The sequence below is a fragment of the Chenopodium album genome, chromosome 9, assembly GCF_948465745.1.
Source record: "Chenopodium album chromosome 9, dcCheAlbu1.1, whole genome shotgun sequence".
Lineage (NCBI taxonomy): Eukaryota > Viridiplantae > Streptophyta > Magnoliopsida > Caryophyllales > Amaranthaceae > Chenopodium > Chenopodium album.
In genome coordinates this window covers 3123753-3139983 of record NC_137842.1, presented here as the reverse complement: position 1 = coordinate 3139983, position 16231 = coordinate 3123753, and the positions used below count along the sequence as shown (strand labels likewise).

The following is a 16231-nucleotide window of genomic DNA, read 5'->3' as shown; positions in this document are numbered from 1 at the left end:
TTGCAGAGCTTAGCTTTTTCGATTTTAAAAATGCAAGTTATCATAGTAAAGAACTCTATATTAGAAAAATGGGGATTCTTTTCAATGTCTATTTAGAGCATCATGTTAAAATTGGGTTAAGTAGTTGTCTTCTGTGTAATAGCCTTGAAGGAGGTGATAGCTGATTCTATTTAATAACCATTGGATAATTAGTTGTTCCATGATTACTAGCATCCAAGATGCTATCTTTTTTGTTTTGTTTTAAAAATAATGTGACTCTTGAAAACTGATATTGGATTTGCTAACATTATGAATTGAGAAATGTAAGTATATTGGCAATCAAAGGAATGGGCTGCATATGTGGCCAGCCATAAGCATTTGTGTTAGTCTCAGGACCTTAGACTAAGGTAAAGTTGTGCCTATAGAATCACACATTTAGGATTGGTTTTGGGATTAGGCCACTACATAATATATGGCCTCTTTAAAGATACATTTGTGTTAAGACATACATGGCAGCCTAGAGCAAGCCAGTTACATGTTTATATGTTATGTTTTTGGAGAATGGTAAATAACTTGGACTTACTTGGCTTACCATAATAGTTGTCTATGACTATTGGGAAGGAATATTTGTTGCATTCTGCCTGATTATTGAAAATAGTGTTCTTTCAAGAGTTTTCAAAGCTGTGCAATTAATTAAGGGTTGAAAGTCTAATGAAAACAATTTGGGTTGACTGTAACAATAGTATGGTATTTACTACAGCACAATTTTCATGAATACAGTTGACCTAGTTACAATGCTTGGCATTAAGAAATGGTTTGCTTTTCATTTAGTAGATAATATATTGTCTTTGAGGATACTTGGTTTGTAACACCCCAATAATTCTCCCTTTTACAAACCACTTACTTTAAATAAAATAGTGGAGAACCATTGACATGTTACCGCCACGTGTTAAAACGTTAAGGCTTTATCAAAGTATTGCAGCAGAAATCCAACTTAAATATTAAAATAATATAATTTAGAAAACCAATAAGTCAAAGCTTACAAATTGGAACCATAAAGGCCCTTATTTAAAACCAAACCAATAATCAAAGTACCAAAACATAATTAAAACAGTAAAACATAAATAAGTTCAACACAAAGAACGAATACTCTCAATCACACCAATCCCTTGACAATGCGTATGTCAAATCCCCTAACTTCACATCATCAAGCTAACCTGTGCAATACTGCTCCCCAATAATACAAGTGTAATAATTGGATCATCACAGGGTCATTGAAAGGCGAAGGCCATGACCAAAAGAAAACACACAAAAGCACGCAATCAGCAAAGCTGAGTACATACATACAACGTACCAAGCCTAGCATGCTCAACTAATTAAAGTAAATAAACATACAACACGAATTCATTAATCAAGACTCCACACTTAAACAATTCAATCGACTCAACATACTTGCTAATCAATTCCAAACACTTGACTCTTTATATTTAATTTAATTAATTTAATTTAAAGTAAGCAATAGACGAGGTTGTCCAATCCACCAAATCATTTTGGTCCCAAATGACCATTTAAAATAAAAGTTTAGCGCGATGCAAGAATGGGCGCGACTCCATTCTCACAAAGTTAGTCTAGGATCCCATCTAACTTTCATTATAAAATAAAATGTAAATACCAAAAGAAAAGAGGACATGTTGATCAAACAAGCCTCGAAAAGCCACGGGCTACCACCGTGTACCCCAACCCATAATTGTCAATACTCCAGAAGTGCACGCTTTCCAGAGTTTTATTGCTCATCCATGTTTCACTTTACGTGATTACAATTTTAATTAATAGCCGACTCAATCAAATAGACCATACATAAAAATCATACATCAATTTACTTTTAATCTTATTTAGGACAATGGTGATCACATCACAAATTGACATTTAAATCCATTAAACTTCCAAATTATCCAAATTGTTGAACATAGTCAACCCACCTAGCCATTTAGGCTTAATCCACTTTACTCAACATAATAACAAGTCATGCTTGACTAATAAATAAAATAAATAACAACCTTGTGGAATAATTAATAAATTCATTCCACTTAAACCATTCAATTCCAATCCTTTAATAATCTAAATGTGGTTAACAAACCAATCCAATAAAATTATGCTTGTATCAACATTCCATACAAACAATTAATCCAATATAATTCAACATGTTTGCATCCATAATTCCATACAAACATAATCAATTCACCAAAACATGTCTCATAAACATAAGCACATGAATTAATTAAATGTATAACCAAACAATTTTCATCCAAGTGTTCTCTAATCATGAAACTAAGTTCTTTTCTTTGGTACCTAAACATGATACTACTTACAACGAAGTAGACATGTACGTACCTCGTATAAACAATCCTTTGTGCCACTTTTAATCACTTAGAAGTCTCCTAGCTAGAGAATAATCACCTCCTAGAAAACAACCAATAATCACAAATTAACACTTAAACAAATTTCCAGCAATATAAATTTGATTAAAAGTCCTTAAAACTTCATTAAAAACATGTTTTTATGCTTAATTAATCATTAGAAATGCAATAGGAACAAAAGCCCCAAATTAATTGCTCATAAGAACCCTAAAATCCCAATTTAAATAAATTGAAACCCTAGGTTTTAAAATTATAAAATCTGAAAATTATAACAACAATTATAATCTGAAATTATTAGTTTAAAACATCAAAAACATGATTTTGATACTAAAAATATAAACTTTATACTATAAAATCAAAACTCAAAACTAATTATATGAACATTAAGCAAAATTAAGAAAACAAAGGAAGAAGAAGGGGGGAGGGTGGCTGCGGTGGCAGGCTGGTGGTCCGCCGGCCAGGGCGCGGCAGCGCCGGAATCCGGCCAAGGCAAGTGGCGGCAGCAAATTGGGGCAGCAGCTTCTCACGTAGGAAGGAGGAGGAAAAGAAAAGAAAGAAAGAAAAAGGAAAAAGAAAAGAAAAATAAAGGAAAAATAAAGAAATAAAATAAAGAGAAAAGAATTTACTAACCTTTTTGTGTGGGGAAAAATTTGGGGATGTATGGGGTATTTATAGGAGAGAGAGTGGTGTAGGGCAAGTTGTAAGATTGGGCCTCATAAAATTAATGGGCCAATCAAGTATGTAAAGTGAGATTGGCTTTGATTGTTTGGACATGAATTATAGAATGATGGTTCATAAAAATCATATTGTAATAAAAATAATTTTCTACCCAAAATAATTTGAAACTTTTGAAATTAAATTCCGGAAAAATACAAATAAATATTATGAATAAAATATAATTTCATTTATAATATATTTAAAAATACGGGGGATTACATGGTTTATATGAAATATGCTAAATCTGTATCAAAACATACATGACAGTTTTAAAATACAGATATTTGTGGAGCATTATGAGTTTCATGATTTTTTTTAACCTGAATTATGACTGTCATTGAATATCCAAAAAGAATATTGAATATGGCTTCTGTTTCAATGTCTGAAAACAGAATCTTATTCAAGTGTTTTCTTGTCAAGGCTATATTAAATGCATTTAATGTGATACAAAAAACTGGTCTGTTTTTTGTTCTATATATAGTACTGCTTGCTATCAAGCATGCAATACTCATCAAACTGTGATTACAAGCAAAAAAAATTATCTTAACAACTTGTTTTTCAAGTTAAATGACTGGGTATGCAACTACTTTTACTGTTCGTTATCGGCCTGAGCATGCAGAGAAAGTGGTATGAAATGGGGCTTATTGATTTACTATTTTGCTATGCTGTAACACATGCAGTTACCATTAATGTGGATGTTAAAATTGTTACATGCTTAGCTTTTGTTTTCTGTTGCTAACTTTATAATTGTGGTGATATTTTGGCCTTGCATTTTACTCTACAGCGCATCCCTGATGAATTCCAAGGCATATTATATGAAGGATTTCAAGGTGTCGATTTGCTGGTGCATGGTAAATCAAGAATCTGGGAAGCTACTATGGTACAACAAGAGGATGGAAATAGCTGGATCACTGTTTTAGAAGGTGGCTGGTGTGATTTTGTTAGGGACGATGGTGTAATTCCAGGGGATGGTCTCAAATTTACGTATACAGGCCAGAGTGTATTCTATGTTCAGATACTGAGGCCAACAGGTGGCAGGAGAACATAAGGTAGCGGATCTGGCAAGGGCAATAGCAGTTCGAGCAAGAGGCGAGGACGTAAGCCAGCTTATCATGGCAGCTCAGCAAGTATGGCTGAAACAAATGCTCGCCTTGAGGAGCTTGCAGATCATTGTCGTGAGCCACATTTTAAATTTATTTTTACAGCACCTTATCTTAAGAAAGGGACAATTGTAAGTGTTTTTTTTTTTTTTTTTTTTTTTTTTTTTTTTTTTTTTTTTTGTTTTTAATGTTCCAAACTATTTTTATGGAATAATATTGTGTATTATCGTGTTGTCTGCAGAATGTACCTGTCGAATTTGCAAATTACTGGTTAAGTGAACTCGAGGACTCAAGTTATGTATTACTTCAGAACTTTGATACACAGTTTCATGCTAAGGTGAAATGTGTGAAGAAAGGTGTCCTAATCACCAAATGTGAGATAAAAAGAGTCACCAATTTCACATCTCAGTATAATGTCCAAGAAAATCAAGGCACATTAATTAAGTATAGAAAAGGATATCCTGCACTCTTTGATATAGATCTAGTGCCAATGTGAATCATTAAGGATATTCCCTTGTCTAGGTTTGATGTAATAAGTCCTAACAATAGTCTGTGAGGACATAATAAGAAAAGTGCATTGTGTCGAATATAATTTAGGCTACCTGTGTTGGTAGCCTTTATATGGAAGCTCGATTTAGTGTGCTATTTCTAATTACATGTCTTTCTGATCTAAGATGTTCTATGTTGTTTGTTTTTAATATTAACTATTGATTAAATAAACATCTTTGTAGTATTGTTATGTGTGTGATGGCCTTCTGTGTAAAGTTGTCATACATATATTAAACAGTAAGGACATCTTAATAATGCTAAAACCCTAATTCAGAAAGTTAAATGTAACAAGAAAAGATGATTAAAACATCTATTTTTATAGACAGATATCTGCTGAGCTCATGGCATAGTGTGCAGTAAATTTACAATACAAGATGATTGGATAAAGGGTTCAAATTAAAGGCCTTACATTTTACAGAAACATATAGCTGTAGCCAACACCTCTGTACAATCAGATAAGCATATTTATGTTGTGCAATGCATCAAGTGGTTCAAAACTACTGCACACTGATTGTCTGCAATTTTAGCTATAAGTCCATGTTCAGTAGCATATGATCTTATGAGTAGGCTCTTTTGTCCATCAGTTTATTTAAGCTCTAATCCAATTTTGTGGTTGATATGTCCATTTTATATAGTAATTTACCCCCGTCCCTTGGTCATAATTAGTAGTGTTTTTGGCTCTTTCGAGCCACTTTTATTACTAATTGGTGTTTTCTAGTGTTTTCGTAGTCTTTGTTAAGTTTTGTAGGAAATTGCGCCTTTGGAGCATTTTCTCGGGTTTTTCATGGAGCGACTACGGAAATTAGAAGAGCACAACCATCTTTGAAGCCCAAGGCCGGTTAGAGTCATCGAGCCGGTGATTAAGGGCTCGGGATACCGAGGTATTTGGACCGAGTATTCAAGACCCGAAGAGGAAATCCGGATTGGGCTGAGGAATCAAGCCCAATCGAAGTCCAATCCTCGAAGAGAAGCAAGGGCCCGATCGGGCAAGCATTAGCACGATCGGGCGCGGCATGCAACTGCTGGTGCGTGGCCTAAGGCGCGCCTAGTCGTGCGAGCATTTAGCTCGATCGGGCGTCGCTGCTGAGAAGGGGCGCAAGGAAAAAGGCGCGCCCGATCGGGCGGCCTCTAGCCCGATCGGGCGCGTGTTTTTCTCAGAGCTGATTAGATTAGTTTTAATTTTTGTTTTGAGGAATGTTTAAGTACGAATTATGTACGTAATTTTGGATTACCTTTTTCTTTTAGATTTTCTCTCTCTACTTAGGATATTTCTCTCCCTTAAATTCTCTCTCAACTTTTGTTCTTAATTACTTCATTAATCCAGATTTCCTTTAGTAACAATTTCTTCTCCTTTAATTTCAGCTTTTCATTTACTTCTTTGATTATGTTTCGTTTTATTTATTTGATTAGTTTAGATTTAATTATGTGTGAGTAGTTTTATTTCTAGGGTTTATGGGGATCCTTAAATAATATGAAGGGGTAATTTATTGTTGTTAATTATCAATGCTAGATTAATTTCCTATTGATTGATTTAATGCTCTGTGACTAGATTAGGCCTGATCTTTTATGGATGAGTTTGACAATATTGATTCGAGATTCGACAGATGAGAATGGATGTTTAGGTCTAGTTTCAATAGGCAGATTAATTTATAAATGGTTAAGTCGAGATTCGAGAGATGAGATTTAATACCGGTAGCTTAATTCTGTGATTGTAATACGTAGCGAAAGCCCTTTACGATCTGGTTAATTGATGCATTGATGATTGACTATTATTGATTTTTGATATTGCATGATAATTTCTTATTGAATTGTTTTAACGCTTTACAATTATGGCTTGTAAAAGTATAGCAATATTGAATTGATGAATCGAGCAGATGTTAATTTGATATTAAAGGCTATTTTTAATAGGAACTTAGATCTAGTAAATTGCGAGAGTTTGTTAATCATGTTATTTATGCAATGTCAATGATTGATTATTATGTTTTACCCTGGAGTATTATTTATTGGTGAACCTATGCCCTAGATCCTTTTATATATTATTTTCCCCTTATTCTTGATCTCCGTAGTTTAGTTTATTATTCAATTATAAATATTGGTTACTTAGATAATTTAGATTATAATAATTAATTAGGAGTAGAAAGACTTGTTTCCCTGTGGAGTTCGACCCTACTTCCCTATCTACCTTAGTTAGAGGATTTAGGAATTACTTTTGATTAGGGGATACGACTTTACCGTGTCAGTGGTGTATGAGCTGTGATGAGATAACTTATGCAAGCATACCTTTATCCTAAAAGCAATAGAGTGTATCATCTTTGTATATATAAATGAGGCTAAGGTGGTACAAATATATAGTGATTTTTGCAATATCTTAGCTATTCCATACATCATATTTCAAAGCAAACAATTCACAATGGCAAGCAAGGGCAAAGGCAAGGAGGGTAGTAGTGGACAGCAAGGGTCGGCTAAAGAAGCAAGCATAGGGGCAGTGGTGGATCGTGTTAATTCACTCGAGGAGAGGATGCAAAAGCTAGAGAAACTTGTTTCTGATCTCTGTTTTGGTGAACCAGAAGATAACCTGGCCAGTCAACAAGGAGACTGCTGCATGCAAACTGCTGAGGTTGATGCTAAACAAAACTCACAAGAAGGAACAAGCAAGTACACCGACCATCCTATTTTTCACAGCACTGATATCCACCATCACTCTAGCCCATCATACACCCCTGCAAGTGATGCTTCAGGTGGAGTTTCATTTTAAGCAAGAAAGCCTTTATTTTATCTAACTGGCTGCTAGATCTGTACTGCACTGCTTGTGATCTAAGTAAATGTTATTAATTTCCTAAATGTATTCTGAAGTAGTATAATGTTAGAAATGTGTTTAGGTTGATATTAGGTATTCAATGTCTAGGTACTTAAGCTTTATTAAGTGTATTGTCCTATGTACCCTAAGTGAGATTTATCACTGTCTTATGTCTGTTCTTTGTACTAATGCTAGGCTAAGTTTTAGTCAGAAGATGTTTTTAAATGGTTGTTCTTGTTAAAGTCTAGTAAAGAATAACAGTTCTTTGTTTAGCAAATATGTAATACATGGAGCTTTTAAAGTTTACTATTAAAGAACTTGTGAGTGTTGATAATGGCAAAGAAATCTTAGCAAATGATACTAAATGAAGGCAATAGCATATAAAATAAAGAGATACTGGATGTATCTAAATCCAACAACAACACAAGCTATTTATTTGAATTCTGAAATTGCAACAGGCTATGTGTACAAAAATTAATGAAACTGAACTGTGACAAGCTCATACAGACCATAGTTGCACCTGGCTAAATGATTGAAGCTAACCTTAGGACATCATAAGAAACAACATTTTTTACATATGAAGCAGACAATGTAGTAGATACCTTTGGGCTGAAGACAATGACTTTCTTAGATTTCTTAGCACGTGAGAGCGCTACATATAGCTGGCCATGTGAGAAGCAAGGTTGTGGGAGGTATACGACAACTTTGTTAAACGTTTGACCCTGTGACTTGTTTATTGTCATGGCAAAACTGAGCTTAATGGGAAATTGCTTCCTCTCAAATTGGAAGGGATAATTTGCTGAAGATGAAGGGCGAAGATTAACGCGTGGCAGAAACCAAAATTTCCCTTTGTAATGGTCTGTTGCTATAACGCAAAGAATATTATTTGGTAAAAAACGCTTACATATAAGCCTTGTTCCATTACACAGACCTTCAGATGGCACTATGTTTCACAGTAAGATAACAGGACAGTCTATCTTCAAGATGAGTTCATGAGGGCTCATACCTCCAGGACATAATTTGTTGAGGAATTAAGTCGGGTAGAGGGTACAATTATCATCAAGAAGAGAGTCAAAGCTTTTGTATGAAGCATGCTCTCCCGGGAATTGGTCAATAAAAAAGTATTGATTGAATCTACATCTTCATTCATGGGTGTAAGGATTGGTGTTTCTGTAAAAATGCTTGGACATATATCCATGCTTCCAACTTTCGGGAAAGTAGCAGATGGCACAACTGGTACATGATCGATTTCCGGGTCATAGCAATGTACAATGTGTGATGGCAACTGCACAAAGTCAACTTCAGTATTCTGCAGCTGTCCATTTCCAACCGCCAGTAAAAACTCAGAATATGCAGGATCGTGTTTAGCTCTAATATTCTCTGTTAATCGGAACCTTATCATTTTAGGCCACAAGTATGATCTGACTAAGCTTGCAGCTACAACTTCTCTCTGAGACTTCCGAGGAACAATAGGGAGGACTCGCCTGAAATCCCGTCCAAATACAACCACCTTTCCTCCAAATACTTGATCAGGGTCACAGAGATCCCGGAGAAGCAGATCTAGCGATTCCACATTTTCCTGTCGTGCCATGGATGCTTCATCCCACATTATCAAAGAAGTGGCTCTAATTAAAGCGGCCAGGCTACCCTGTCTTGGAACATCACATGCAAGATATATATCTGAATCAAGAGGAATTTTAAATCTGGAATGCGCTGTTCTGCCAGATGGTATGTTTGAAGCTGCTATCCCTGAAGTGGCGGTAAGCAATACAATTTTCTGAGCTTTCCGGACCTCAGTGTATAGTGCATTATACAAAAAAGTCTTTCCAGTCCCACTAGGACCATCTACAAAGAAACAACCAGCAATGTTGCCATTTACATGTTCCATAATGCTATCAAATGCTATCTGCTGAGCTGAATTCAGAGCGTCTCTTCAAGAAATGCATTCATCAGGTATTGGCGCTTCCAAGGCATCAACAATGTCTCTGGTTTTCCTGATTTCTGCATCATCAAGTTTTATCAAATGCCCCAAGCCAAAATCTGCTAACAATCTACCCATGCCTTCTAATGACTGTTCAATTAATCTTACAGTTAGCCTTCTTGCTTTGTCTTCATCACCTGGATTTGCATGCTTGTAATCCTGTGCTAGTGAACTATAGAAGCGCAGCCATAAAGTGTTAGGATTGCTGGGCTGACAGAAGATAAGGATAGTAGCAAAGAGTTGCCTCATTGCTACAGGCATTTTCACTTCTGATGCCTCCTCTAAACAAGCCACCATTGCACCATCTGCTTCCATTAAGCCTCTTTTAATAGCTGCTTCCTGGAAAGTACAGCAAACTTGCCCGTTCACTGTTAACAAATCTTCAAAGGATTTAGGACTCTGAATATTAATAAGTAGCAGACGCAAGAAAAACCTCTCACCCTCGCCTGGAGCAACAAAAGCCAAGCGTCCGACAACTATTCTTTTGTTTTGTCTTTGAAACCATGCCTTTTTTTTCCATTATCCCACCTATAGTGTTCAATCATCTCATTGTACAGGTGACCTGTACCACCAGCAGTAGCTGCATTCAGCCTAAAGAACTCTATGAGAGCTGTGCGTGAACGCTTATCATTCTGAACCACAGTGTCTAAACGTTCATTAGGGTGCACAACAACAGTTTGCATATTAGGCAAGTGCACATGTAAGAGCTGAACAGGCGGATGCATTTCAAATAAGTCAAATCCAAAAATTCTCCAAGCTGCTTCACATGGAGAAACCCATGTGCCAGATTAAAAGTTTTTAATTTCATCCAAAGTTGCATCCTCCTGGCCAGCTGTAGGGAATATTTCAAGCGTTATCCCTTAGCTTGAACCCCACTGTGATCATACACTAAAGTACGGTGGCGTCCAAAGGGAAAGAAGATAGAGCAAAAGAGTCGCCAACAAGTTTTTTTAGGAACTTGTTAACCGTTCACGAGGTGAAGGTTACACCCCTTAACGATCTAAGAGATCGTCAACTCCATAAGGTCTTGAACCAAATAGGGTTCGGGGATGAAGGTACAAATCCAACCTAAAAGAGATTGAACCTGCCCTAATAATAGGCCTCTACTTTATTCAGACCGTATTCATGTGTGCTTTCTGACTAACATGAAATTAATAGGATTACCCTAAACATGTTTATTTATGTTGGTTGAATATTAATGCACAAATAAACTATTATTGGCGATCACCTGAATTATAATCAAATTAACCCTAAACAAGATTATTAATTATCTTATTAAGCGTGATTACAAGTACCAATTCCCTTTAAACATGCATAAAAAGTGTGATCAAGCAATAACAATAAATATCAAGCAACAAAATAATCATAAAAATAATTATAAAAATCATAACAATTATAAAAATAATCATAATAATAATTATAATCAATAATCATGTTAAAGCATAATAATAGCAAGATCCTAGGCATGATACTAACAAGATTAATAACAAACCCTATCATGTCACTAAATAATAAAAATCAAAGCTTTAACCCTAACATGATACTAACAAGATTAGGAAAGAAAATAAAAGGCATCATAACAATCATACTTAGTATTAAATTTACCCTAGACATTGATACTAGGAATATCATAATAACAACCTAAGCATGAACTCTATATCATAACATCAATAGAAACCATTAAAGTACTTACTTTGATGCCTCGTACCTCTTTCTAATAACAAAATACACACGTTAGTAACTTCAAGGAAAATATAAACAACAAAACATCAATTAAATTAAATAATTGAAAGAGAGATTTGGGACCAAACCCTCAGAAATTAAACCTTTCACGTCTAGGGAGAAGGCAACTTCGAATATGGCTAGGTGTATCTAAATCTAATGAATGCAGAATTTTTATATTTGAGAGAAGGCTAGTTTAGAAAAGAGAGAGAGGGAGAGAGAGAGAGTAATCAAGAAAATCTTGATCAAAGTTGGTGAATCAAAACGGAGTTTTTTACACGTTATTTATAGAGAAAATCAGCCAAAAAGATAAAACATCAAAAACAGAGTTCTGACGCAAAAAACCAAGTTAGCGCCAAACGCTGACCTTAGCGCCAGACGTTAAGGCTAACGCCAGGCGCCAAGCGTAGCGTCAGGCGCTACAGCTGGCGTTTGGCGCTGACTCAGAAATTCACGCGTTTTCTTAAAATCAGATAGAAATTGCCGTACATGAGGATAAAATCGTATTTTCCTAAAAAATGTTCTTTGATTCTGATTAAAACTCTAAAAAGTCAACAAAAAGTCAATTTATCAATGCTAATTGAATTAGGAATGAAAAGAACCTTCTAGAAGAATCTAGAAGACTAAAACCATTCCTAATTGCATTAGGAATGATAAATCTATATTAGGCCCTCCTCTAGATAATTGGGCCGCATATAAGGCTTAAACCGGGCCCAGTTTAGTAATTTGGCCATAACTTCCTCAATATTCATCGGAATTGGGCTTATAATATATCGTTGGAAAGCTCCTTTCAAGCCCCATCCAACTACACTACTATTGGACCCATATCATGGACCAACAAAACTGGATTGGCTGTTTTTTCAAAATAGGTTTTCAAAAATAGAGAGAAAAGAAAAGAAATTAAAACTATCCGCAACACTAAACTTTCCACACTTTCACTTCATTCGATTATGATTCGACGTGAAAGGTACTCATCACTGGGTTTGGTTTTGGGGAGACACAAATGGGTGTCTACACCAACCACACTGAACGACACCCTATCATGGCCCTTGTACACATACTTGTACAAGTACTTGACTGCCTGAATTATTGAACAAACCTCAACATTCAAGTGACAGTCAAAAAGGGTTGATAAATAAGGATTATACGGAATGACCCACCGGTTGTCTAAGTTAGTTCCCCGAATATGTACACTTTCACTAGTGTTTCTCCTTCGATACATTGGGAAGCCATCTTCATTGTTTGTTGTTTCGCTTAGGAATGCTCTAGGATAATTATACTTACAGGCAATATAGCCATTTGTCTGCTTCTTCATGCACCCACATGAAGGGTTCCGCAGGCCACAAGGGCCATGCATCATATGGGCCAAGACTATCTTCCGAAGATTGTCACACTCAACAGGGATTTCAGCACACACAAACTTATCAAAATCTGAAGGTGATTTGACCTTGCATTCACCTTTAAGAATGATTAAGAAGTGAGCATGAGGAAGGCCTCTTTTTTGAAATTCAATCACATATATCATTGCCTCAACTTCACCAAACACATGTTTTTTCATTATCTCATGTTTAAGGCTGATAAGTTTAGACCGAAAAGCACGTGCTATAAGGTCAGGACAATTCTGTGCAAGTTCCCCATGAGCAAGTTCAGCTGTTATCTCAGGCCATTTAGCGTTGCATGTCATAGTAACAAATAAATCAGGCTTTCCAAAGCGCTGAACCAATGACATTGCATTTAAGTACTGGCGTTTCATATCACGTGGCCCTCCAATAAAAGTCGGAGGAAGAATAACTCTACGACCAACATTTATAACATTTGTTTCACCTCCTTCCACAGAATCTAAAATTCCCTGGTAGAGATTAGCACGTATTGTTTGCCGATTTCGCCTGAAGAAATCTAATTGTGTATTTTCTATTTTGATGTACATGTCTACAATATACTGCTGGCAACAACAACTTGCACGAAGCAGCATATTGCGTGGACGATTTTAAAGTTTATACGCATAATACTGCCTTGGGGAAATATGCCTGTCTGAAGTTCCACTACTTTTCGAAGCACCTAAATATAAGACACAGAAGTTAGTGAACACAATGACATAAGGGTTGTATCATTTTTTCCCCCAAATAACAATAACAAAATAGCAAATTTTGTCATAGTAATATAGGAACTCACGAATAGCCTCCTCAGCAAGCAAATCTTCTTCACTGTTTACAGAACATGAATGCACAGGGTCTACTGCTGTTGATCCATGCCGTTGTTTGTCTCTGTAATTCTTGCACATCCCCTATGCCCATCCACAATCACCATACGGAAACAGAAGAGGATACTGCAATGGATCATAACATCCATAATAATGATATATTCGATGAATGTCATCTGATATACCGGACAAAGAGATGTATGGCTGTACTGTCTGTCCATATAGCAGCCACTTCATCGCTTGTTGGTGCATTGAACACGCGTTGGTCCAAAACTTCATGTTGATTAATAACTATTTGCGTATCCTCAGTTACATTGATCTCTTTTAAAGACCGGAAAAACTGAGCATATGGATTGTCTTTGGTGACTCGCATTAGAATTTCAATAATATCGTCCCTAACTTCTGGAAAACACTTAGTTCTATTTGCAGCCTCACACTGGCCATCATAGAAATACAACTGTAAACTTAGGCCCCCCCTCTTTTGGTAACAGATCAGGTAGAAAATGGTATATCTGACCATGCATTTTGAATACGTAAATTCCTTTTTCAGTTTTAGCATCATGGTCACCTCTGAATGAGTTGAAAGCAAATAAGTTATTATACAACCGAGCATATGTCCTAAAGTGCACTGCATCTTCATCATCAGACATAAATAAACGCTCCAATTCAGGAGGGTATTAATTTGAAGCAATTTTGATATCCCCATCTCCACAACAGAAGTGCAATGTTTCATGTTCAATTTTTTAGCACCACACTTCAGACAGGGAGGCAGCACCTTTAATTGCAGAGGGCCAACTGGCAGCGGCTGACCAATAACAGCAGTCGGGTTGACTGCAGCACATCATTAAAAATTAGTTTATAAGGCAAGCTAATAACATATTATTTTTCATGAGAGGAGCTCACTCTTTGGTTTAGGCTTTGGCTTTGGCTTTGGCTTTGGTTTTGGATTAGGCTTAGGTTTATTCTTAGGTTTTTTAGCTACATGTTGTTGTGCACCCTGAATACTTGTTTCGCCAGTTTCACTGCAATTGTAAAACAATATCAGGTAAAATGCCATTGTACACCACAGTGCACCAAAGCCGACAACAACACATTACATATACAATTTATACCGTATTGAGAATGGCTGGACCATAGCATCCAAGGCCCGTGTGCGTTTGCTGGCACGAGCATTAGCAGGTGTCTTGTAATTAAGGCAGCGGTCTACATCACATAAATTTTAAAACAGCCACACTTAGAAAATGCCCAACAACATGCATCTAGATAGTAAAGAAGGCAAGATTCCTTACTCATGGCAACAACACTACAACTGTAGACAAATACAACTATTGCAGAACATTGAACGCGACAATTCTAGGAACAGGCAAACAACACAGAAACATAATGAACAGTAGAAAATAACACTATAACAGAAACAATTGCAGACAATAACCCAGAATTATAAGGAAGAAAATGGATCATTATCATTAAAACACATAAAGCATAAGCTTACATAAACTGGCCAGTGGGTCCTGGCATACTCACAGACTTCAGCCATTTAGGAATAACAAACATAAGCAGTGCTAATCACAACAAACAAGAAACATCAGATAGTTTCTGAAACAAACATTTCTAGCTATGGCTGTAAGAATGTGCCATGTTCACAAAACAACCCCCAAAAGCCCCCTAGATTCTATTCTAATTTCCTGTGCTTAAACACAAGCTCTAAGTCTTCAGGGACTGCAACAGGAGTAAGAGTAGCCCGAGAGGCAGTGTTGGGACGTACTTTAGGCTTCCGTGGTGCAGCTGGGGGACAACTAAAAGACTTTAACTATTGGGCAGTAGATTTAGGAGTGCTGCACTCAGGTGCAGTGAAGAACGGAGGCAAATGCAATGGCTGTTGAACACCTAAGACACGCTCCTTAACTGCCATGAAACTCTTCTTTGCTAGAGCACACTTAATCCCATCATAAACCACATTTGCATGATTCAAATCCACAATGTTCAGATTGTAGCTGGAGCATAAAAAACCAACTCCTTTCTTTGCTGCATCTTGAGCAGCAGTTTTGCATTTCCCAGTCAGTGAACTGTATATGCACTCTAGACCACCAGAAGAGTTGGAGTGCATATTGTAAGCCAAGCAATGCACTTCTTGTCAGCTATTTCCAGAGCTTCAACCGATGAGACAATGGCTCCAGTTTCAGCAGCCAAAGAACGCAAAACATCTAGGTAATCAATGTAGACGTACTTAGCTTACCAATGCAGACGTGAACAATGCAGATGTACTTAGCTTATCAATGCAGACGTACTTAGTAGCGCGTTTCTGATTTGGAATAGAAGGCCACCTCACAGGTGTCTTCCCATTAGGCTTCTCAATAGATTCCAACCCCAAGCGTTTCATCTCATACAAGAACCCACAACGCTCTAGCTTACCAATTTTGTCACTTGAGAAGTCATCAACCTGAACACCAAATTCAGCCCTTAGCCCCCTAACAGCCTGTTCAGATGCTTTTTCAATTGAGGCTTTGTTGAGGGTATCAGCCGGACCACCATTGTACACATAGGGCCCTAACACGTCACCCGTATCAAGGTGCAACTCAACAACATTTCCACCATTTACAGACAGAGTGTAAAGAGGAGCTGGCAGTTCCAAACATGCCACAACCTGGTTCAGCAAACACTGATAGGAAATGGATACATTCCGAGGGTGGTTGGCCTTCACCCGTCCGTATAAAAAACCACGTATAAGGAAACCAGAACACCTAGGTCCTCAAACACAGATAAACAAGA

The 16231-nt window shown here is 36.7% G+C and overlaps 2 protein-coding genes across 2 annotated transcripts; both read right to left on the bottom strand.

The window, feature by feature from the left end:
• Positions 1-8559: 8559 nt before the first annotated feature.
• LOC145559289 (ATP-dependent DNA helicase RRM3-like) lies at positions 8560-9447 on the bottom strand. The gene has a single exon (XM_081620717.1). The coding sequence runs from the start codon at positions 9445-9447 to the stop codon at positions 8560-8562; it is 888 nt and encodes a 295-aa protein (XP_081476843.1).
• Positions 9448-9492: 45 nt separating this feature from the next.
• On the bottom strand, positions 9493-13234 carry LOC145559288 (uncharacterized). The gene is made up of 4 exons (XM_081620716.1): positions 12455-13234; positions 12284-12343; positions 10103-10247; positions 9493-9986 (listed from the first exon to the last, which is right to left on the bottom strand). The coding sequence occupies exons 1-4, from the start codon at positions 13232-13234 to the stop codon at positions 9493-9495; spliced, it is 1479 nt and encodes a 492-aa protein (XP_081476842.1).
• Between the last annotated feature and the right edge of the window lie 2997 nt (positions 13235-16231).

What these genes read in the sequence shown, in the direction of transcription:
- LOC145559288 (XM_081620716.1), bottom strand. Translation starts at nt 13,234, where the DNA reads ATGCTGCTTCGTGCAAGTTGTTGTTGCCAGCAGTATATTGTAGACATG. An exon ending in ATAGGGTGTCGTTCAGTGTG is followed by an intron (nt 10,248 to 12,283) that starts GTTGGTGTAGAC and finishes CCGCCTGTTCAG; the next exon opens with CTCTTACATGTGCACTTGCC. An exon ending in AGCTACTGCTGGTGGTACAG is followed by an intron (nt 9,987 to 10,102) that starts GTCACCTGTACA and finishes TTGTTGCTCCAG; the next exon opens with GCGAGGGTGAGAGGTTTTTC.
- LOC145559289 (XM_081620717.1), bottom strand. Translation starts at nt 9,447, where the DNA reads ATGGAACATGTAAATGGCAACATTGCTGGTTGTTTCTTTGTAGATGGT.